Here is a 23,735-nt window from a genome sequence, read left to right on the forward strand (position 1 = left end):
TGTGTGTTGGGATACATTATTGTGATACATTATTGTTTGGTCCATTTTATAAAAAGAATAAAAATAACTATTGTTGTACTATTTATTAAACAAAATATGTAAACGCAAATATAGAATTTGATGGCAGATAAGAACAATATTGTCCATCCTGTATGATCTTTAGGGTTATGTTACAGGTTGAGTATTCCTTATTATTAAATATTTTTTTCCACACTTACCTGGTCCCATGTGGTCCCCCGACATCCATGGTGTCCCCCTTCGTCTACGGTGGCCTTTAGGATCCTCTTCAGTGGCACCTCAAGTCCCAGGGGTGCCATGTGCGAGTGCGCGGGCGCAATGCACCCCTGGGACTGGAGATGCAGCTGAAGTGGATCCTGAAGGCCACCGTGGACATTGGGGGACGAAGTAAGTATGAAAAAGCCGGGGGGAGGAGCCCCCCCCCCAAGAAAAACCCATGGTTTTTGGAATACAGGATAAAGGAGACCCGACCTGTATTAGGGTTATGGTATTAGAGTATTTGGGGTTATTAGGGTTTCATTAAGGGGCTAGGGTTGGTTTAGAGGATTGAATTAGGGTATTTAGGATAGGAAGGTGTTAGGGTTTGTTTAGGTTAGGAGTTATGGTATTAGGGTTAGTTTAGGGGATTGGTTTAGGGTATTTGAGATAGGATGTTATGGTTGGTTAAGTTTAGGGGTTATGGTAAGTTAATTTAGGAGATTTGGTTAGGGTATTAAGGATAGGCTTGGTGGTTCGAGTTAAGGATAGGCTATTCAGATAATTCCCTTTTCACATCGCAAATGCTGGGTATCACCAGGGATTTGGACATGGGTACATCCCTGGAGTTACCAAGAATATGAGATGTTTAGGCCCACACAGGGACCCATTAATAAGCTGGGATGCTGATGACAGATGGGGGCAGGGTGGCGATGTATAATCGGGGGCGGGGGAGGAGTTAGCTTTTGGAGCTGACGTATCCAAGTGCTGCCTCCTACATAGTGTAAACAGGTTGCTGGACCTAGGAAATTTTATATGGTGCTTTCACACTGCACCTCGACCCGGGTTGATACGTCATCAACCCAGCAATGACATGGGTTATTGCCATGTAGTGGTTCTGCTGTTAAGGTTAGGCTGCAAGGATTAGGGTTAGGACTCTTACTACTGTATCTTGAAATTACTGGGATTGTAGCTCTTAATGTGGTTAGGTTTACCTGCTTGGGGTGGTGGAGGGGGGAGGTAAGGTTTAGGCTGCAGGAGGAAGAATAAGGGTTATACACTAAGAAGGGCACTAATGTAAGTTAAGGTAAGGGTTAGGCCATGCTTACTTCCTTCCCACATCTGTTCTAAGCCCACCCAAGTTAGTACATGAACAACATCTCTGCTTCCCTACATCACAGCTGTATTGTGTGATGAGAATTTTGCTGCTAATTGTTACCTGTGCTCTATTTTACTTTTTCAGTTACTGTAATGTGTTCTGTGTACCTTGTATTGTTCTAATGTGTACCACATGGATGGTGCTGTGAACCACTTGTGGCGCCTAATAAATAAAATGTAATAATAATATTAATAATAATACTAATAATAATACTACAGGAAGACTCACATGTAAACAACAACAGTTGACAAAGTGGGATAAATGTATGAAGCAGTGATAAAGGTGCCCATACACAGTACAATTATTGTATACAGTATTGCATCTCATCGCATTGCAAGGTCGACATGGGTTTTTTCACTGTCTTTTGACCGGACATGTGCCAACAGGCGGTATTTCATGCCCTACATCCACTAGGGCGTGGTGGGAGAATAAAATAGTGTGCCCGAAGCATTGCGAGCGAAGCGAGCTATCCGAGGGGCTGAGGTTCACCTCCAACTGTGTCCATGTCGACTGTGTCGACATTGGGGTAAAAAAACAGTGAAAAAACCCATGTCGACCTCACGACCTGTCAACGGAAAGTCATGTTGACTGTTTCACCTGTACATTCTATATGTCGGTATTTTGACCCTGTCGGGATTTTAAATGTCGGAATTTTGTCCTTGTCAGGATTTTAAATGTCGGGATTTTGTCCTTGTCGGTATTATGACCCATTCGGGATTTCGACCCTGTCGGGATTTTAACCGTCGGGATTTCATACCGAATCCACAGAACCACCATGATAGCATGATTCTGGAGGGTTTGCAGATAAATTTGGTTTGCAGATGACTGTTATAGATTTCTAATAAGAATGTTTTTGTGTGAGCCTTTTTGCAGCTTTACCTAAGCAAGGCTTAGAACTTTATGTGACACCCTGTAGGCAAATGACATTTTGCCTATTTCATGCTAAACAAAGGGACTTATCATTTTTAATGAGAAAACCAGGACATCCATTTAACTCAACGGGCAAAAATGTTTCAGGGAAAATAGTCAAATTACAATATATCAAAAAGCTTTTTCCTTAACAAATATCTGTAGCACACAGCAAGCAAGAAATAATTTAGCATTTTCCACTGGAAACTGGGATTGGTTTAAATATGGATTTAGGGGTTTATTCTGGTTCATTCGCTCGGATGCAAATTTGCATGTCCGTCACGGTCTCATTAGCATGAGAACGCCCAGCATTGTCATGGGAACGCCCATGAGATGCTGGGCGTTCCCATATGCTAATGGCAATCCCAGCACCCCCTGCCCGCAATCTGGGTGCAAGCACCCAGGGCATACACATGAACAAACATCGGCCATGCGAATGAACCTGAATAAGGTCCTTATTAGTTTCTTGTAGGCTATTAACAACCCTCATCCACCCTCCCGTCCCTAATGGCTACTGCTACATAGTTTTCTAAATAAAACTTATTACCCAATGTTTGATTTATGTTACAATTACAACATTCTTAAATGTTGCAAGGTGAGTATTTATAATATGCTTGGGAAACTGTTGCACACAACCCACATGTGATATATCATATTATATGAAAATATTACTTCATTTGAAAAAAAAAAACCATTCATTTAAGTTTTACATTTTCTTTGAAATGACACAATTCTGTGCAGCAAAATACAAAAAACACAAAGTAGTATATATAAAAAACAAATATTTATTTGCATAATATAAAATAAATATTAAAAAAATATCAAAAAACTTTGTCAACTGCATATACGATGTTTGTTGACATTAAACATTGTAATGCCAACACTAAAGCTTCAAACATTAAAAATAAAATATTACGGATATTTACAAAAATAAAATAAAAAAACATTTAAACATATAAATAAATAGGTCTTAAATATACACATTATAAATATTTTCTATAAAATATAATTAACAGCACTGGAATTATTGGAGGTAAGGAATGTTTGGGAATATTTGGGAAGAGAGGCCAGTCGTGAATTTTTTAGACAATTACAGTATTTACTGTCCCATGTCCATGTTTCCTTTAATCCATAAGTGTCATCTACTTAGTTGTCTTCACATGCTTTGCATAGCTAATCTTCTCAACAGTATGTAACTGAAGAAAGCAGTCCCCCGTGAGGTACATGACAAACAAAATTCAACAGCGGGTGTGGTCATCGTTCCAGAAACTGTATGTTGATTTCTTTTTCTGGTACTAGCAATGTTCTGGTCATGGGCTTCACCAAAGTTCCTGGATATTCCGATTTCAGCTCAAAATGGGTGAGAATCTGTAATGGAAAATAATAGGCCATTAATTGGTGTAAAAGAGAATCCAATAATTTCAATTAGAGAAAAAACCCATAATCCTATTGCATTTCCAATGCCATCTAAACACACCAGCTATCTACCTTGCCCATATCAATGGTGGCAATTTGGCAGTATCCACAAAAGAGGTGGTAGTCTTGTCAAGAGCCAGTTAAGGACACCGATGTTTAGGAGGGGGTTTGCATAGATTATGATGCTAATAATATTACAGAATAATTTAACAATAAAATAACAACTGAGAGTGTTGACTGGATGTTTAACATTTCCAAACCAATAATGATGTCCACTTACCCGGGAAAGTGCAAGATAGACCTCTAACTCGGCGATCCGCCTCCCGATGCAACTGCGTTTGCCGAACCCAAATGGGATAGAAGCATATGGGTGATGAGATGCATCTTTGTTCAGCCAGCGCTCTGGGTGGAACTCATTGGCCTTTGAGAAATACTTTTCATCTCTCGACGTAGCGTAGTGGCAGAGGGTAATAAGTGTCTGTAACAGGAAAATACGCTTCTGTTATTACTGTGTTTTAAGAATCTTAGGGGGTTTATTTACTAAGCTTTGGAGAAAGAAATAGTGGCGAGAGATAAAGTGCCAGCCAATCAGCTTCTAACCACCATGTTACAGGCTGTGTTTGACAAATAACTGTTTGAAGATGGTTGGCTGGTACTTTATTTCCATTCACTTATCTCTACCCAAGGCTTAGTACATAGACCCCTTTACAATCAATACTGTATATGGACTGTGGTTACTATATATGGACTGTGGTTATTATATATGGGACAGATCATGTAGTTTTGAACTCACCTTCTTTGGTATAATGTACTCTCCTACTTCAATGTCTCTGTCTGATATGACGCGAGCATTGCCAGGGATAACAGGGTACAGCCTAGAAAGGAAGAAGATAGCTTAGGTCTGTTTTTCAAGAACAATGTTGACCGCTAAAATATTAAGGGCCTAATTCAGATGCGTTTGCAAAAGCAAAATCTCTCTCTAATGGGCAAATCCATGTTGCACTGCAGGTCGCGCAGATGTAACATTTGCAGAGAGAGTTAGATTTGGGTGGGGTGTGTTCAAACTGAAATCTAAATTGCAGTGTAAAATTAAAGCAGCCAGTATTTACTCTGCACAGAAAAAAATAACTCACCCAAATGTAACTCTCTCACTACACATGTGTATCAGCCCCTCCTGCTTTTGCAAACCAACCTGAATCATCCTCAAAATGCCTTAACCCTTTTGCTCATTAGCTTACATAGAAATATGTAGAAGCTAGTGATCTGTCTATAACTAGATACAACAACCACCCATGTCATTAGTCCTTTAATGTTTATCATTGTTTTCTTTATAAATGTGGTTCCTACCTTAACACCTCTTTCACAACTGCTTTCATCAGGGGCATTTTGGCTACATCAGCTGCAGTTGCTATGATCCGGCCCTGTAACACATCCCTAATCTCCGCATACAGAGAGGACTGGATTTCCGGATGTCGTGCTAATTCATACAGACTCCAGGAGAGGGTACTTGAAATCTGCCACGGAAAAAAAAAGAATTTATTAACAATTGTAATCACCAAAATGTAAAAAAATCCCACATTAACAACAATGCAGCATAAATATCACATAAATCAGTTTTATATTAGCCATTTACATTTTCTTGACCAGAAAAACATAGTTTTAAATATAACTTCCAACTTAGGGGGGTATTCAGTTAGTTACTTTTTTTTTTCTTTTAATCAGCTAGAATTTTGTATTCAGTTGCGGCCGTTTTCAAAGGTTTTTAGTCATTTTTCCCCAGTGCAGTTTGACTTTTTCTTAAAGTCATAACTGCATTATCGAGAAATGACTACAAACGGACGAAAGTTGCCCCAATTTCGACAAAAAAACACGTGGATTGGCATGTAATATTTCAACCATACTTTTTTTTGACTAGTCATAAAAAAGGTACTTTAATTGCATAGGTCTAAAAATGCATTTAATCGAATATTTTAAAGCTTGTCATAAACTAGATAAATAAAAGTACAATGTTACTTAATAAACTTAAAACAATATAGTAAACTTACAATAAAAAGAATGATTAAAATAAGGTTGAAGCTGCAGTTATGACCAACTATAATCTTCTATATCGGCACATCTTTCCCTGTGTGTGGGCGATCTGCTGCACACACACAGCCGTGCCGAGAGCTGCCGGTGATTGACATCTCAGTGGGCGGGCCTATTTGTGATGTCAGTCCTGACAAATCAGGCAGCGTGTATGGAGCACACACTGCCCTATACATCTTTAGATCTTTAGATCGAATGTACCCCTAAAAGTTCTAGTAACCTAACACTTATTGCGCATCCTGATATCAGGAATACAGTACAAAGTGTAGGAAGCCTCACCGTATCCACTCCTGCCAGCAGCAGCTCAGTCACATTGCCATACACAGCTTTCATGGGGATTTTCTCCTGAGCCAGATAATAAGTCAGGTATTTTCCTTCCACTTCCTTCCCTTGTGCTACCTTCTCCGCTACATCTGCCATTCTTTGGTCAATATGACCTTTAGCTGCAACACAAAATAATTGATGGTCTCTGTTATTATTCCATTCATATATAAGATAGAACAGATTTACAGATTTTCTTGACATTTTTTTTAAATATATTATGGATAACATCAAATATTTTAAATCCTTAAAACTTCAAAATTCTTACATAGATATTTGTAAAGATACTTTTTAAATACAGTTCATTTAGTAGCTACGATTTCAATGGTTTCCTAATTATACGGTAGGTTAAGTACTGTACTTAGGACAGTGGTTCCTGAACTGTGTGTAGTGGCACCCTGGGGTTGCCACGAGACACCTGCAGAGGTGCCTTGTATTGGTTGTCCTGGACCAATTAAATGTATTTATGGTCAATGTAATCGGCAAAACCAGTGTTGGTGGCTGACAATCATATATTATGTGGACAAATAGAAGCAAATCCTGTCCATCAACCTAAGGATGACATGCAGATGCTCATTATTGCTGCACCAATCGCCACATGTGACTTCTGTGACGATTGGCGCGATCCCGTCACCACATGCGTTTGTCTACTTCGCTCACACGGCTCATAGAAAAGCATTGAGTGGCGATGTCTCAGTGTGGCGATTCCGCACCCTGGCTGTGATTTTGGCATGGCAAACAAACACACGTGGCCGAATTGTGGCAAAGTAGAGCATGCATAAACACAATTTACTTAATTTTAAGTTTTTTAAATTTATCAATAAGAAACTTTTGGCCTAGAGGTGCCCTGACAGGAGACACTGAAAAAGGAATGGACCACATTTCATTATGGAAAAATTCTAACCATCAGTGTAACAAGCTGCCATCGTTCTCTTCATCTAACACCACAAATGTTTATCTATGTTCAAAGTATATTTTTGAAAAATAGCAACATGCAAATATATCTTAATTGTTCTCATCAATATACAAAGCCCTGTAATCTTCTACTCTCACTGTTTGACCATTGCAGGTCAAAGACCTTTGTATTCAGAATTCACAAAAGTCAAACTGGTTGATGTAACGTGATTGGTCCTTTATACAACCAAAAAGAGACCAATCACTATAGACTTTGGCCTGATTGCTTCAACAGCTGATGTACCAAAGACAGCACACTTACATCATCCTGACGCTTACATCATCCTGATTCGCTACAGAAAATAGTTAAATAACCATAAATGTATTATCGACTACATCTTATATAACATTTATCATTCAAAATGTTATTTTAAATATAATATATGTCTATAAGAAACCTATTATGCACTGGTGAACAAAAATAGATCAATCCATGAAAACTGAGGTGTGGTTTCTAAAATAAGAGTACTGTAATAGACATGTATAGCATACTGTATATACTATACATATAGAACTTCATATACAGAACCTTACCGAAAGCGAACATGTAATCCCAGGATTCACAGAACTTCTGCCAAGGCTTTTTGAAAATTTTGTGCAGAAATTTGGGCATTGCCATGGTTAGGAGGGTCATCACAAACATAGTGTTGATGGATTGAATGAACTTCTCGGTTTCTTTCGGGACTGTGTTCTCCAAGCAACCAATTCGGGATTCAAACAGTACAGAGGAAATGCCTAAAGGAAGATATAAAAACGAATGATTATTACATGCTTATCCTTGTTTATTAAGCAAAGTCATATTAAGCTACAAGAAGAAATATAGGGGCAGATGTATTAAGCCTTAACAAGAGATACATGCCAGGGTGATAAGGAGAGATAAACATCCAGCCAATCACCTGCTAACTGCCATGTTACAAGATGTGTTTGAAAAAAGTAAGTTAGCAGGTGATTGGCTGGATGTTTATCTCTCCTTATCACCCTGGCATTTATCTCTTGTTAAGGCTTAATACATCTGCCCCATAATTCTTTAGACCAGGAAGTCAATAAGCCTCATATAATCAATGTCAAAATCAATATCGACATTTTACCTTCTAAGCCGAACCTGTAGAACTCGCTGGCGATGTCTTTGACAACGTGGTTTGGATCTTTACTCCGCTGGTGGTTGATTTTCTTTATCAGGTCACCAACCACATCATTGAGTACGTCACTGTAACCTTCCACCTCTTTGGGCTTCAGCATATGTTTGCCCAGAATACTGCGGAACTGCTGCCACTCCTCCCCCTCACTGGAAAGGATCACATAACCAAATGTATATAATCAATAATAGGCACATAATAATCTTATATTATATCATATATACAATGAGCTGCAATGATCCAAGTAAACTGGCAAAACTATGCAAATGTAGTGGGAAGCAAAAAGCTGGATAAAATAATCTGTAGGTATCCAACTTCTGTGCAAGTACAACACACCAAGGGCCTCATTCAGCACGGCTCACTAAGCAGTGGTCGTTCGCTGCTTAGAAAGCCCTGAAACGTCACCGGCCAAATGTCCGCACCCACCCACCCCCTCTGGAGCGAATGGCTGGGGTCTGTATTGCGCAAATACATGCATGCGCAAACCCCCCACCATTGTAATGGAGCCAAATTCGCCCCGTTATGATCACTATTGAATTAGGCCCCAAATTGCATACAAATATCTGCCTTGGATTTGTAGTTTTACAACACATTGGCTAATTCTGGTCTATATTATGTCGATCAAAACTCTGGCCATGCTATAATAAGTTTAGTAGGACACGTACGCTGTAAGCAGTCCATATGAATGTCCCCTGCACTGCCTGTAGTCTTTCCACGATGACATATCAGACCGAATGGGATGTTTTCCTTCTTGTCGTAAAACCTGTTCAATGAGTGCTGGATCTGCCACATGCACAGTCAGGATCGGTCCAAAACTTGCCTTCCATACTGGTCCATACTTGGCTTTTCCTTGTAACTAGAGGTAGAGAAACAAAAGTGCAATGGTTACGACTCAAGACTTCATGTACAATTCGGTATGATTTGCTGCAGATCTGCACATTATTGTAGTTATACAGTAACAGGTTTATGCAGTGTATGTGCTTGGTAGGTATCAACATTTACACATTTCCCTGAGATTCTACCACTTCCTCTCCTTGCAGAATTTACCAGTTAAAATCCATGTACGTGCGGTGAGGTAAATGGCTCAAGAGTCCCTGGCAAGTACCAGAGCCAGATATGCACACAATATATGAGCCATGGGGTACATACCAGCATTATACACATGTGCAGCACTGTGTGCTGCTGGAGATTCACTGAGTTTTGATAAGAGATGTGCAGAAAAGGTAGCCAGGTGAGGCACTGCCTCACCTGCCATAGACTTTTTACTCCAGCGTTTTGACTATAAAAATGAATAAAATAATAGAAATAAGATTTTTTTATAAATTATTTGTATGTTTGACATACTTTATCAATTCAAAACGCAGACATATGCGCTAGTAGGACAGGAAAGGCTGTGCCTCACCCCACCGCACGCCACAATCTGAGCTGTGTCACCATGCCGGCAGGACTGCTGTTTGGATTTATCATTGGACAGACTTGTGCCACTTGGCAATGCCACAAAAAAATATGAGTTTATTATTTGTGTCCATCTGAATGTAGGTGTTATTATTAATATTAATTGTATAATTATATAATAATAATAATCTGCATTGTACAAGCCCTGTTTTATTGCTGAAGATGACTATGGGTGTGATCTATATGTGGGATACATGATGGAGTGGGAAGCCTTGTCCCCTAACTGGTACTAAGAATTGCCACATGCTGTGGTGAAAAAACACTAATACATTTCATAAAAATGATAAATACAAACAAAGTTATTGTGCGCAAAAGGAAATTAGTAAGAGAGGAAACGGGGATGAGTCAGGATTTAATGTGACAGATTACATGCGTTCTAACCTGCCCTGCTCTAGCCTTCAGTTACTAGCAGCAAATGTGTTCTGTAAGCAATACGTCAGCTATACAGAGCCATCTCCCAGATGGGTGCTAGTGGGCAGCCAGCACTATAACATTATTGAAAAGAATGTTTGGGTGAGTCTGCTGCCATTTGTGCAAGCACATCCATGTATGATCTATGTGCCATGATGCCATCCTATGTTGTTCAGTTGCACTATAACTGCCAGCATGCTCTGCCAGACTTTTGCTTGTGGATATATCAAACACAAACACACTAAGGTTCTTCTGCATCTATCATAAAATGTCACAGTAATAATGGTATACAGTATATATTACAACATAATAATAGGGTAAATACCAATATAAATACCAATATAAATACCAATATAAATATATATATATATATATATATATATATATATATATAGATAGATATATATATATAGATATGCAGTGTAACTGTGATAGTTACAGGGACACCCTGCTGTCACAGCACCTGTGCAAGGACCAGGGACCCTAGCCAAGGTGAGCAGCAGATAATGCAGGACTACCAGGCAGAATGCTATGGAGATGTGTGTGGTAATGATGACAGCATCACTGGTACAGAATAATAATTCCCACAAATGCCCCATTATAAAGTATCAACCTACCTGTAGCTGGTGCAGCCGGGACAGCCCTCCTCTGCAGAAGATGTCGGTCAGGAAGCTGAGGGAAGAGGGTCCAGGAACATCTGCCAGGCACTTATGTCTCTTGATGATTTTCTCTGGACTCCTGAATACAGACTCAGCAAAGATATCGGTGAGAGTCCTGAGCACCGGTGCAGACCTGGGAACCAGTTTAAGTGACTGTGCCATTCTGTCCCTGTGAGTCCTTGGCAGTGAGCCGGTGGTACCTTACTGTGCAGCATCCTCCAGCTATGCCAGCCCTGCTATATATAGTGTAAGAGCTCGCAGCATCTCACTGGCACTGCCAGGTAGACTGAATGTGTGAGCGGAGGACACGCCCATTCACCGCTAGCCCCGCCCCCATCCCGTCTCACACTTTTCTTACCTACTACCGTAGCAGTGATCACTACTCTGCGTGCTGGAGGTGGGGACTCAGCTGCCAGGGGGCGTGGCCGTGCGCCTGGCCATTGGATGCCAGCCGGCGGCATGTGTGCGGAGGATGCCTGGAGCCTACTCTGCACGTGGGCGCTGGTAACAGTGGGGAGAAAGGAGTATAGTGGATAATTTCCTGTCTATGATGCTTCATGTATCGCCTGAGCACGGTGAGAGAGAGAGAAAGAGAGAGTCGATCATGGGTGACACACGTCAGGCAGCCGGTCTGTAGTTAGAAGAATGTGGCATTGTGCATATACGGACGATGGAGAGGGTTGTAGTTAGTTTTGCAGGTGCTTAGTTTTAATTAACTAATGTGAATGAATTGTAGTGTTTTTAAATAATGTGACTGGAAAATGCAGAGGGATATGGGGATCACGCTAATTGCAATGCTTACTATTGTTATTAATTCTAGTAGTGGAACAGGTTTCCAGTATGTGATGTGAATATACAGACATTGCTGTGGGTATAGTAGGTGCGGAGTACACCGCACATATACTAGCTACACAACTGCACTTAGCTTCACTCATGGGATACATAGTTTTCACGGTTATGGGAGGAATGATGGACAACGACGTCTAAGTCGGCACCTAGGAATGGTCAACATACACTAGGTCAACAGTGACAGAATGTCGACATGTACATGGTCGACACTCCGAAGGATGATATGAGTTTTTCATGTTTTTTTTGTGTATATGTCTACATGGACACTGTATAAGTGTACCGTGTCCCCTCGCAATGCTTCGGGCACGGTTCCTCGCTGCGCTTGGCACAGAATTATAATCTGACTCTGTGCCCACTTAGATAGTAAAGTATGAACCAAGTCTTTGGGTGGAATGTAATGCTGCCTGAGTTTGGCGGCAGTGTGAGCTGCTGGCCGAACTCAGACTTTTTTTTAAAGTAGCAATCACTTACAAGTCCTGGTTTTGCCTTGTAAGTGATTGCGCCTTTAAAATAAAGTCAGAGTTTGGCCGGCATCTGCATTTGCTGAAGTGCTTGCAATGTCCAGCCTTTCCTCTGCTATTCCAGCAGCCATGGCGAGCGCAGCGAGCCCGCAAGGGGGGGCGATCCACGCCCCCCCCTTGTCGGGATTTCGGCGGTCGGTATTCCGGCGTCGGGAGTTTGAACGCCGGGATCCCGACCGCCGGGATTTCATACTGAATCCGACTCGCAAAGCACAGCATGCATGCAGTGACACAATTTTGACTATATAGTGCAGATCTGCACTAAGTAGTCAATTCAGCCAAGACTATCTGTCTTGCTATATGTGAATGCACATCAGGATCGCAAGGGTTAAAGCCCTTGCGATCTGCATGCGATGCTGACACGATGTTGACTATATCGTCAACATCGGAAGGCATATCTTACCGTGTGTACACACTATTAGACAATCACCAATGGAGCTTAGAACACCAGCTGGCAGCTGCAGTAAGTTGTGTGCAGTGATATGCTGTAAGAAAGTACTCAGTTAGTTGTACATTTATCCATATTATCCTGGTTTATACTCTATGCAGATCAAGTGGTTGGGAAACCACTTATAACTGTATACCTTAAGGGTGTCCAGCTATTGGTGGTGGGATCCCTATTTTTGAGCATCTCAACATGCTACACTATGAGGCGCTATTGTCACTCCATTTTACTGATTCTCAAAGAGGCTGGATTGGACAAGAGCCTGTTGGAGATAAGACGCCACCTGGTAGAAGAGAGTATTCTTAATTTACTTTATGGGCAGTATTCAATGAGAAAAATTCGCCGTGTTTTATGGCGAGTTTGTGCTTTTCTCGCGTTGGACGGAGGCTTTTGCTCTCCAAAAGCGAGCAACCCTATTCAACGTGACATTTTCGCCGTCGGAGAACAGTGATTTATTGCTGGCTCTCCATCTTTTACTCGCCGCCACTCTCCGCGTGTTGTCAATGGGATTTTACATGTAGATTCTCCGTCTCTCGCCGTCACTCTCCATGAGTGTATTCAATGAGAAGATGGAGAATAAATTTCTAGGTAAATTTCTCCGTGCCTCTCCGTGTATCCCTCGTCATCTTTTCATGGAGAAAAGTATTCTGAATTCTTGTAATAAGACTTTTGCAGTGTTATTTTAAACTGTACTAGTGTATTTTAATTTATTTTGAGTTTCCTTCAAGTTCATTTTGTTCTCCAAGTTCTTTATAAATATATATTTGATTTATAAGTTTATTTTTTTTTTACCCAGCATGCATTATTTTACCCATGATTCTCCACACGTTTTTTTCCCATGAATCACCTCCCCACCTCACTCCTTCGTTTTGGCCTTTGAGGAGATAACACAGCTTTTGCAGTCTGCTGTTTGGAAACGTTTTTTCAGGGTAATTTGCGTTTTTTTGCATTTGTCTGCAATTACTTAACACTGTCTACAGTTATGGAGTTGTTTAGGGACACTTTTGTCACGTTCATGCTGAATGCCTGCGTGGAGGAGGAATCAGATATGGATGATGGCACTAGTGTTTCAGCGATAGCTCCATTAGGTGAGGCAGTGCGGGTTTCAGTCCCACGTCCACGCCATTTTCGTAGTAGGCGTGAACTGGGTGATCTCACCGAGGCGGAGGTGATATCTAATTATCGCCTTTCGTCTGAGGCAATCCACATGCTCTATGATCTCATGGAGCCAGACCTGGTCGCACGGAAACGGGGCAATCACGCACTCAGCGGTTTCCAGAAACTGTTGGGTGCGTTGCATTTTTTGGCGTCGGGCACATTCCAGCCCACTTTGAGCCAAACCTGCGGATACTCACAGCCGACCCTTTCGCGCTGTATAGGCCAGGTCATAAAGGCATTCCGCAAATTGATGACCCAGTTTATAAAATTCCCAGATCATGAGAGCGGTTGGAATGAGATCAGATTTGGTTTTTATTCAAAATGGAAGTTCCCCAATGTGCTGGGCGCGATCGACTGCACCCATGTGGCGTTCAGACCACCGCGTGAAACTGAGGAGTGTTTTCGCAATCGAAAACATTTTCACTCGTTGAACGTTCAGGTGGTCTGCGACCACCAAATGAAAATTTCCGATTTACTCGTGGGTTTTCCTGGGTCGGCCCACGACTCGTTCATTTTAAGCCAGTCTGCCTTGTATGCCGATTTCGAGCACGGTCGAATGCCGGACGGCTGGCTGTTAGGTGAGTAGCCTATTCCTTTTTTTTTTTTTCTTATTGCAATCCAAATATCTACAATTGTATTTTTTCATTTTTTGATATAGGTGATGGCGGTTATCCCAATAAGGACTGGCTCCTGACCCCATTGTCTGATCCGGTGGGCGAAGCTGCAGAAAACTACCAAAAGGCTCATACGACAGCGAGGGCAGTAATTGAGCGAACCTTCGGTGTCCTTAAAAGCCGGTTCAGATGTTTAGACAAGACCGGTGGAGCCCTTTTATACTCACCGGCGAAGGTTTGCGGTATAATTAATGCCTGTTGTGTCCTACACAACATTTGTATCGCAAACCGTTTGCCGGTGACTGTAGATGCCGCGGTTTTCCGGCATGGGGACCTTTCTACAGATTTGCACACCGGTATGAATGAACGAGATACAGCGAGAGCTCGACTCATCCGGACGTATTTTTCACGCTGTGAGTATTTTTATTCCATAGTTTCTTCTTTTTTTATAAATATATTTTTTTAATGCTATCTATATTTTTATTTCATGTTTTTCAGAGTTTATTTGGCGTGGTTGATTATACTTTGTTTACATCTGTTGGCCCACTAGTTTAGTTGATCCTTGTTGTTTGCGGATCATTTTGTTGCACTTATGCTACTTTGGAGCTGTCACCAGGTGAGCATCGCTTCCCCATGGGGAAGCTGGGGGGAGGAATGGGGCCTTGTGTAATGTTAATAATACCTTCTTTTTCTCTTCTAGCTTCTTCAGTTGGAATAGTTTTTGGGGCCTATAGATGAATACCTGTGTATATGGGGAACCCCTGCTGTTGTGATGCTGCTTGCCTGATTCCTAGGAGCTGTCACCAGGTGAGCATCGCTTCCCCATGGGGAAGGTGGGGGGAGGAATGGGGCCTTGTGTAATGTTAATAATACCTTCTTTTTCTCTTCTAGCTTCTTCAGGCGGAATAGTTTTGGGGCCTATAGATGAATACCTGTGTATATGGGGAACCCCTGCTGTTGTGATGCCGCTTGCCTGATTCCTAGGAGCTGTCACCAGGTGAGCATCGCTTCCCCATGGGGAAGGTGGGGGGAGGAATGGGGCCTTGTGTAATGTTAATAATACCTTCTTTTTCTCTTCTAGCTTCTTCAGGCGGAATAGTTTTGGGGCCTATAGATGAATACCTGTGTATATGGGGAACCCCTGCTGTTGTGATGCCACTTGCCTGATTCCTAGGAGCTGTCACCAGGTGAGCATCGCTTCCCCATGGGGAAGCTGGGGGGAGGAATGGGGCCTTGTGTAATGTTAATAATACCTTCTTTTTCTCTTCTAGCTTCTTCAGGCGGAATAGTTTTGGGGCCTATAGATGAATACCTGTGTATATGGGGAACCCCTGCTGTTGTGATGCTGCTTGCCTCATTCCTAGGAGCTGTCACCAGGTGAGCATCGCTTCCCCATGGGGAAGGTGGGGGGAGGAATGGGGCCTTGTGTAATGTTAATAATACCTTCTTTTTCTCTTCTAGCTTCTTCAGGCGGAATAGTTTTGGGGCCTATAGATGAATACCTGTGTATATGGGGAACCCCTGCTGTTGTGATGCCGCTTGCCTGATTCCTAGGAGCTGTCACCAGGTGAGCATCGCTTCCCCATGGGGAAGGTGGGGGGAGGAATGGGGCCTTGTGTAATGTTAATAATACCTTCTTTTTCTCTTCTAGCTTCTTCAGGCGGAATAGTTTTGGGGCCTATAGATGAATACCTGTATATATGGGGAACCCCTGCTGTTGTGATGCCGCTTGCCTGATTCCTAGGAGCTGTCACCAGGTGAGCATCGCTTCCCCATGGGGAAGGTGGGAGGAGGAATGGGGCCTTGTGTAATTGGAATAATACCTTCTGTTTTTTTCTTCCAGCATCTTCCGTCGGTTGATCCCAAATGGCTGTGGACTGATGTGTGTCACCCCCTACTTTTCGAACAGGCTGGACCTGATGATGTGTGCTCCATGACTACTTTTAATCGACTTGCTGCTGTTATCAGGTGAGTGTCGCACTATTAGGAAGACATCCTCATTTGTGCTTTAATATAAATCTACTTATCAATGAAAATGATATTTGAAAATAATTTTTCTTACAGATTCAGCCGAATATTTGTGAACACTTGCCCTGGTCCTTTACCATGAGAACAATTTGCTACATTTGCCCTGGACCTTTTGGACACTTGCCCTGGACCTATACCTTTTGGACACTTGCCCTGGACCTATACCTATACCTAAGGGCTATACCTTCAGAACATTAATGGACACTTGCAATGATTCTACACCATATATACCTTGTTAAAAATTTTAACAATTAACACACCTTTTATTTATTTTTATTTTTTTTATTAGAAAAAAATTACATAATTATGTTTCATGTTAAAAATAAAATTGTTATGAGAAATTTGAATTGTCTTTCATTACTTTGTAATCATGATTTGATTGCAGTAGAACCTACCTGTAATAAAAAACAGATAAAAAAAATTTATAATGTATTTATTGCAAACACTTGCAAAGTGCAGTTGTGTTATCTCACAGGCCAAAGGCAGGAGGCGAGCGCATGGCCGGTGCGATAACACAAGTGCACGGTTGGGTGGGTGCGTGGAGCCTGTGGAATGGTGCAGTGCTGGCGCAAACACTTGCAAAGTGCAGTTGTGTTATCTCACAGGCCAAAGGCAGGAGGCGAGCGCATGGCCTGTGCGATAACACAAGTGCACGGTTGGGTGGGTGCGTGGAGCCTGTGGAATGGTGCAGTACTGGCGCAAAAACTTGCAAAGTGCAGTTGTGTTATCTCACAGGCCAAAGGCAGGAGGCGAGCGCATGGCCGGTGCGATAACACAAGTGCACGGTTGGGTGGGTGCGTGGAGCCTGTGGAATGGTGCAGTGCTGGCACAAAAACTTGCAAAGTGCAGTTGTGTTATCTCACAGGCCAAAGGCAGGAGGCGAGCGCATGGCCGGTGCGATAACACAAGTGCACGGTTGGGTGGGTGCGTGGAGCCTGTGGAATGGTGCAGTGCTGGCGCAAAAACTTGCAAAGTGCAGTTGTGTTATCTCACAGGCCAAAGGCAGGAGGCGAGCGCATGGCCGGTGCGATAACACAAGTGCACGGTTGGGTGGGTGCGTGGAGCCTGTCGAATGGTGCAGTGCTGGCGCAAAAACTTGCAAAGTGCAGTTGTGTTATCTCACAGGCCAAAGGCAGGAGGCGAGCGCATGGCCGGTGCGATAACACAAGTGCACGCTTGGGTGGGTGCGTGGAGCCTGTGGAATGGTGCAGTGCTGGCGCAAACACTTGCAAAGTGCAGTTGTGTTATCTCACAGGCCAAAGGCAGGAGGCGAGCGCATGGCCTGTGCGATAACACAAGTGCACGGTTGGGTGGGTGCGTGGAGCCTGTGGAATGGTGCAGTGCTGGCGCAAACACTTGCAAAGTGCAGTTGTGTTATCTCACAGGCCAAAGGCAGGAGGCGAGCGCATGGCCTGTGCGATAACACAAGTGCACGGTTGGGTGGGTGCGTGGAGCCTGTGGAATGGTGCAGTGCTGGCGCAAACACTTGCAAAGTGCAGTTGTGTTATCTCACAGGCCAAAGGCAGGAGGCGAGCGCATGGTCTGTGCGATAACACAAGTGCACGGTTGGGTGGGTGCGTGGAGCCTGTGGAATGGTGCAGTGCTGGCGCAAAAACTTGCAAAGTGCAGTTGTGTTATCTCACAGGCCAAAGGCAGGAGGCGAGCGCATGGCCGGTGCGATAACACAAGTGCATGGTTATTGTAACTCACCATTATGCGATCATGTTGTCTCATTCTGTCCGCTTCAAAAATAGATGAGTCACGATTTCCACTATAACCAATCTTCTTTGCAACATCTGTTTAAAAAATTAGGGAAAAATGGTGATTCATCTGGCATTCAATATAACATATTTCACAAACCAAAGTAAAGATTTTTTGGAAAAAGAAAAATGTGGGATCAGATTGCTCTCTTTTGGCCCATTATTACATCCACCATTGTTAAGGAGCTCTCATCATTTCCCAACAATTTACAATTCATGCACGCGCATGCATTGCATACCTGTAACGCCCAACTCCTTTATGAACACAGCTGAAAATGTAAAAGCAGGGGTTAAATAAACACACAAAATTGAACAAAAAAGAAAGAAGGGATGAGAACATAAATAAACATAAATAAGTAAGAATTAAGATAGTACACATACAAAACAAAATATATAAGGAAATATACAACCGTGTTCACAATGTGTGCTCCTCTTCCTCCTCAGCTGGTGCTTGGGTGGTTGATGCTCTTGCAGGAGATGAGTGTCTTGGTGGTCTGCTTGGCCTTTGGACGGTGCTTGACGGAGGTGGATGGCTGTACAGTCCAGAGTATCCTTGGTAAGACTGGGATGGACCATACATGAATGTAGGTGGATGCACAGGCTGCTGGTGTAGATGTGGCGTCGTTAGGTCTGAACTTCTTTGTTGTCCCACGTAGTCCTGTTCATTCCTGGTCCTCAGGCAGTTGGCAATTAGCATGCAGCTTGCAGCGATTTGAGTCTGGCAAGCAGACATGTTCCTCAAGGTCTCCTGTTGACACGTGACATTCTCTACCAGCTTGTAGATTCCCGTTGTCAAAATCTGAATGCTTTCTCGAAGACCCTTGCTGTCATCTTGTCGTCTGCGTTCAGATTCCAGCCAGTCTTCATGACGTCGTCTTTCGATTTCTGCCCAGTCCTCTTGCCTTCGTCTTTCAATGTCAGCCATCGATGTTGCCAGCGTTTCCAGGTGCCTCTCCATGGCAGTCATCCGTTGTTCCATCATGAGGCGGTACTGGTTCTGGCTGTCTTCGATGACTGCTGCCATTTGACGTACTCTGCACACGTGATGGTGTCTGGCGTTGCTGGATGTCTTCAATCAGCTGCAAGTCCGCTACAATAATCAAGAAAAGATTGTATGAGAAATTTCAAAAAGACCAATTTTTATAACTGCAACACAAGGTTTAAAATAAGGATTATAGCTTACGGTGCAATGGCGGTGTTCTTATTGCATCCACCTCCTCTTCCTCAGATTCCTCTACGATATCCAGGTTGGAAAGCTGGAAACTTGGATGTTGAATGGAAAATCCTGTTGTTTCTTCTGTTTGCTGGGAAGTAGGCAAACTGCTTCCTTCAAATCCAATGAAGGTGTCTTCAGTCACATTTGAGCTTTCCAAGTGACTAAGTGGACAAAGTTCCAGGGTGAAGGTCTCCTGTGCCGTCGATTCTTCGTCGGATGGATTTTCCTGGTTGATGGTAGTGGGAGCTGGTGCAGTTACAGCTGCTGTGTTTTCTGCTTGAACATCTGTTATACAAATGTCAGAAAATCATGTAAGTTGAAAAGTTTAAAAATTTTTTTTTTCAAATGTTAAATATCACAAATGCTTACCCTCCTGAGGTCTTTGCGAAGAGGTTCCTGCTGGTCTTTCCTCTCGTCGTCTTCTGTGCTGTCTGGGAATCGCATCTGCCTGTGCATTCAACACTTCGGCCCGGCGTACATTAGACTCCACCGAACCTGGTACTCCTTCAACCATGATGGGATTGAAGTGGGCCTGGATGACTTCCTCCCATGGAAGCCATTTCACATGTTATGGAGAGCCTCCTCCAGTCTCCAAAGCATGTTGCCGTACCTTTCCCATCTTCTTCTTTGTTTGCTGGCGACAGTCATTGAATCTTTTGTGGCATTTGTCTGCATCCTTTGGGTTGCCACTCACAGCTGTAACCTATGATGGCAGTGTGAAAATATACATCAATAATTCTGGAATTAAACTGGAAAAAGGACCTTATGAACAAGTTGAATTAAAAGGATGTAAACAGCTGTAGACCGTACCTTCTCAGCAATGTATGACCAGATCTTCTTGCGCTCTTTGAAGCTGGTCTCCTGTCTTCGTACACCAAACAGCTTGTCCTTGAATTTGTAGGCATATTCCACAAGAACATTATTCTCCGTTGTAGTGAACGGAGTGTTCTCTTCTTCCGCTGTTGCATCCTCTGTGGGTACCTTCTTCTTACGTCCTCTTTTTTTCTTTGGTACAGACGGTTGTGCACCCGATCCACTGGGTTGTTCCTCATCCCGGTTTTCTGTGGCCTGTTTTTTGAAAAAATGATTAAACAAAAATTAGTTTGTTTTTGATTGCATGTCATCATGGTGTGCATATTCATTATTCCGTAAGTTACAGTACCTGTCTTCTTTTATTTATTGTTTGTGTGCGTTGCACTCCTTGTCCTTGGCTTTCGGCTACATCCTGCACCGGCCGGTTAGGATTCCTCGCCAACGTAGGAATGGTCTCCGTTTCTTCCTCCCTTGATTCCATTGCTTCCTGACTTGACTCACCTGTATGGGAAAAAAGAGGGGAAGGGGGTCCACGTGCTCTGTTTGGCCTCGACATACCTGTTGTATATTAAGGAGAAAAAAATACATGAGAAATCCGTCTGAAACATTTACACCCCCAAAAGCCCCATGCAAGGTCAGATCACACACCCAGGAGAGGGGGGCACCCACCCCCACCCCCAAAAGCCATGCTGCACCCTTTAAAGAAAAAATGCACTTTGCAAGAAAAAAAAGCACCATTTACAAAAAAAAAAAAAACCTTGCAAAGGGGGACCCAGGGCCACACCCGAAGCAAGCTGGGCACCCCCTAAGACCCCAAAAAAGCATGCAGCATGACTTTTGGTGAAAAAAAAAAACATGAAAAAACCATCTGAAACACATTTACACCCCCAAAAGCCCCATGCAAGGTCAGATCACACACCCAGGAGAGGGGGGCACCCACCCCCACCCCCAAAAGCCATGCTGCACCCTTTAAAGAAAAAATGCACTTTGCAAGAAAAAAAAGCACCATTTACAAAAAAAAAAAAAAACCTTGCAAAGGGGGACCCAGGGCCACACCCGAAGCAAGCTGGGCACCCCCTAAGACCCCAAAAAAGCATGCAGCATGACTTTTGGTGAAAAAAAAAAAACATGAAAAAACCATCTGAAACACATTTACACCCCCAAAAGCCCCATGCAAGGTCAGATCACACACCCAGGAGAGGGGGGCACCCACCCCCAAAAGTCATGCTGCACCCTTTAAAGAAAAAATGCACTTTGCAAGAAAAAAAAGCACCATTTACAAAAAAAACCCCAAACCTTGCAAAGGGGGACCCAGGGCCACACCCGAAGCAAGCTGGGCACCCCCTAAGACCCCAAAAAAGCATGCAGCATGACTTTTGGTGAAAAAAAAAAACATGAAAAAACCATCTGAAACACATTTACACCCCCAAAAGCCCCATGCAAGGTCAGATCACACACCCAGGAGAGGGGGGCACCCACCCCCACCCCCAAAAGCCATGCTGCACCCTTTAAAGAAAAAATGCACTTTGCAAGAAAAAAAAGCACCATTTACAAAAAAAACCCCAAACCTTGCAAAGGGGGACCCAGGGCCACACCCGAAGCAAGCTGGGCACCCCCTAAGACCCCAAAAAAGCATGCAGCATGACTTTTGGTGAAAAAAAAAAACATGAAAAAACCATCTGAAACACATTTACACCCCCAAAAGCCCCATGCAAGGTCAGATCACACACCCAGGAGAGGGGGGCACCCACCCCCACCCCCAAAAGCCATGCTGCACCCTTTAAAGAAAAAATGCACTTTGCAAGAAAAAAAAGCACCATTTACAAAAAAAAAAAAAAACCTTGCAAAGGGGGACCCAGGGCCACACCCGAAGCAAGCTGGGCACCCCCTAAGACCCCAAAAAAGCATGCAGCATGACTTTTGGTGAAAAAAAAAAAACATGAAAAAACCATCTGAAACACATTTACACCCCCAAAAGCCCCATGCAAGGTCAGATCACACACCCAGGAGAGGGGGGCACCCACCCCCAAAAGTCATGCTGCACCCTTTAAAGAAAAAATGCACTTTGCAAGAAAAAAAAGCACCATTTACAAAAAAAACCCCAAACCTTGCAAAGGGGGACCCAGGGCCACACCCGAAGCAAGCTGGGCACCCCCTAAGACCCCAAAAAAGCATGCAGCATGACTTTTGGTGAAAAAAAAAAACATGAAAAAACCATCTGAAACACATTTACACCCCCAAAAGCCCCATGCAAGGTCAGATCACACACCCAGGAGAGGGGGGCACCCACCCCCACCCCCAAAAGCCATGCTGCACCCTTTAAAGAAAAAATGCACTTTGCAAGAAAAAAAAGCACCATTTACAAAAAAAACCCCAAACCTTGCAAAGGGGGACCCAGGGCCACACCCGAAGCAAGCTGGGCACCCCCTAAGACCCCAAAAAAGCATGCAGCATGACTTTTGGTGAAAAAAAAAAACATGAAAAAACCATCTGAAACACATTTACACCCCCAAAAGCCCCATGCAAGGTCAGATCACACACCCAGGAGAGGGGGGCACCCACCCCCACCCCCAAAAGCCATGCTGCACCCTTTAAAGAAAAAATGCACTTTGCAAGAAAAAAAAGCACCATTTACAAAAAAAAACCCAAACCTTGCAAAGGGGGACCCAGGGCCACACCCGAAGCAAGCTGGGCACCCCCTAAGACCCCGAAAAGCATGCAGCATGACAATAAAAACCAACAAAATCAGCAAAATCAAATAACAAAACAATATCAAGTGATCACACAATGCACATCTGCCATAGCCCCCCTAAAGAAAAACCAAAACCCCCATAGCAGGCAACATAAGAGAACAGAGATTTCTCACCTAAAAAAAAAATAAAATAAATCCACACTCCAAACTCCTCTCTCCTCTCCTCTCCTCTCTCCGGGGTCGAAGGTGCGTAGGCTCCTGAATTCAGGTAATGGTAAGGTGCTGTAAAACTGCTCTCTGCTCTCCACCCCTGCAGTTCTCCAACGGCGAGAGTGCGCAGCAGAAAATTAATTTATATGGGACGGAGAGCGGGAAATCATTCTCCCGCACTCCTCCCATGTCACCTCATACGCCGGATTGGCTGATACTCGCCGCGAGGGGCGGCGAGTATCAGCCACATTGAATACTCACTAAAGTCCCGTGACGGAGAATCTCCAAACATGGAGAATCTCCGCAAAAACACGGAGAGTGCACGGCGAGTGAAAAAAAATGCTCGCCATGCACGGAGAATATTTTCATTGAATACTGCCCTATATGTGAACTCTTTCACTTAAGGTGTGTTCAAACAGTGCAATTTTGCATTCGATTCGATCCCGATTCGATTGTGATCGAATCGAACGGCAACCAAACGCATTTGATTTTGACTATATAGTACACATCTGTACTATATAGTCTTGCCTGCAACAGTCTAGTGTACAGTTCGATTTACATTAAATGGGAGCACACATCGGAATGGAATCAGCATCGAATGTGGCTGAAAACTGTTTGCTGTCCATTCGATTAGGCTTATATAGGCAAAATCAAATAGAAAATAGACCAAATCAGTTACATGCTGTCAGTTACATGCGGCATTGTGGGGTG

At 43.2% G+C, this 23,735-nt stretch overlaps 2 protein-coding genes across 2 annotated transcripts; both read right to left on the reverse strand.

The window, feature by feature from the left end:
- Positions 1 to 3,178: 3,178 nt before the first annotated feature.
- On the reverse strand, positions 3,179 to 11,024 carry CYP27B1 (cytochrome P450 family 27 subfamily B member 1). Its single transcript, XM_083171238.1, has 9 exons — positions 10,677 to 11,024; positions 8,859 to 9,049; positions 8,146 to 8,342; positions 7,592 to 7,792; positions 6,062 to 6,225; positions 5,045 to 5,211; positions 4,491 to 4,572; positions 3,978 to 4,175; positions 3,179 to 3,649 (listed from the first exon to the last, which is right to left on the reverse strand). The coding sequence occupies exons 1-9, from the start codon at positions 10,878 to 10,880 to the stop codon at positions 3,536 to 3,538; spliced, it is 1,518 nt and encodes a 505-aa protein (XP_083027364.1). The 5' UTR covers positions 10,881 to 11,024; the 3' UTR covers positions 3,179 to 3,535.
- Positions 11,025 to 19,010: 7,986 nt separating this feature from the next.
- LOC146059407 (uncharacterized) lies at positions 19,011 to 19,823 on the reverse strand. The gene is made up of 3 exons (XM_083171608.1): positions 19,679 to 19,823; positions 19,277 to 19,594; positions 19,011 to 19,183 (listed from the first exon to the last, which is right to left on the reverse strand). Exons 1-3 carry the CDS (start codon positions 19,821 to 19,823, stop codon positions 19,011 to 19,013), a joined length of 636 nt encoding a protein of 211 aa, XP_083027734.1.
- Between the last annotated feature and the right edge of the window lie 3,912 nt (positions 19,824 to 23,735).

This window comes from Crinia signifera, chromosome 2 (assembly GCF_055691185.1).
Source record: "Crinia signifera chromosome 2, ASM5569118v1, whole genome shotgun sequence".
NCBI classification, from domain to species: domain Eukaryota; kingdom Metazoa; phylum Chordata; class Amphibia; order Anura; family Myobatrachidae; genus Crinia; species Crinia signifera.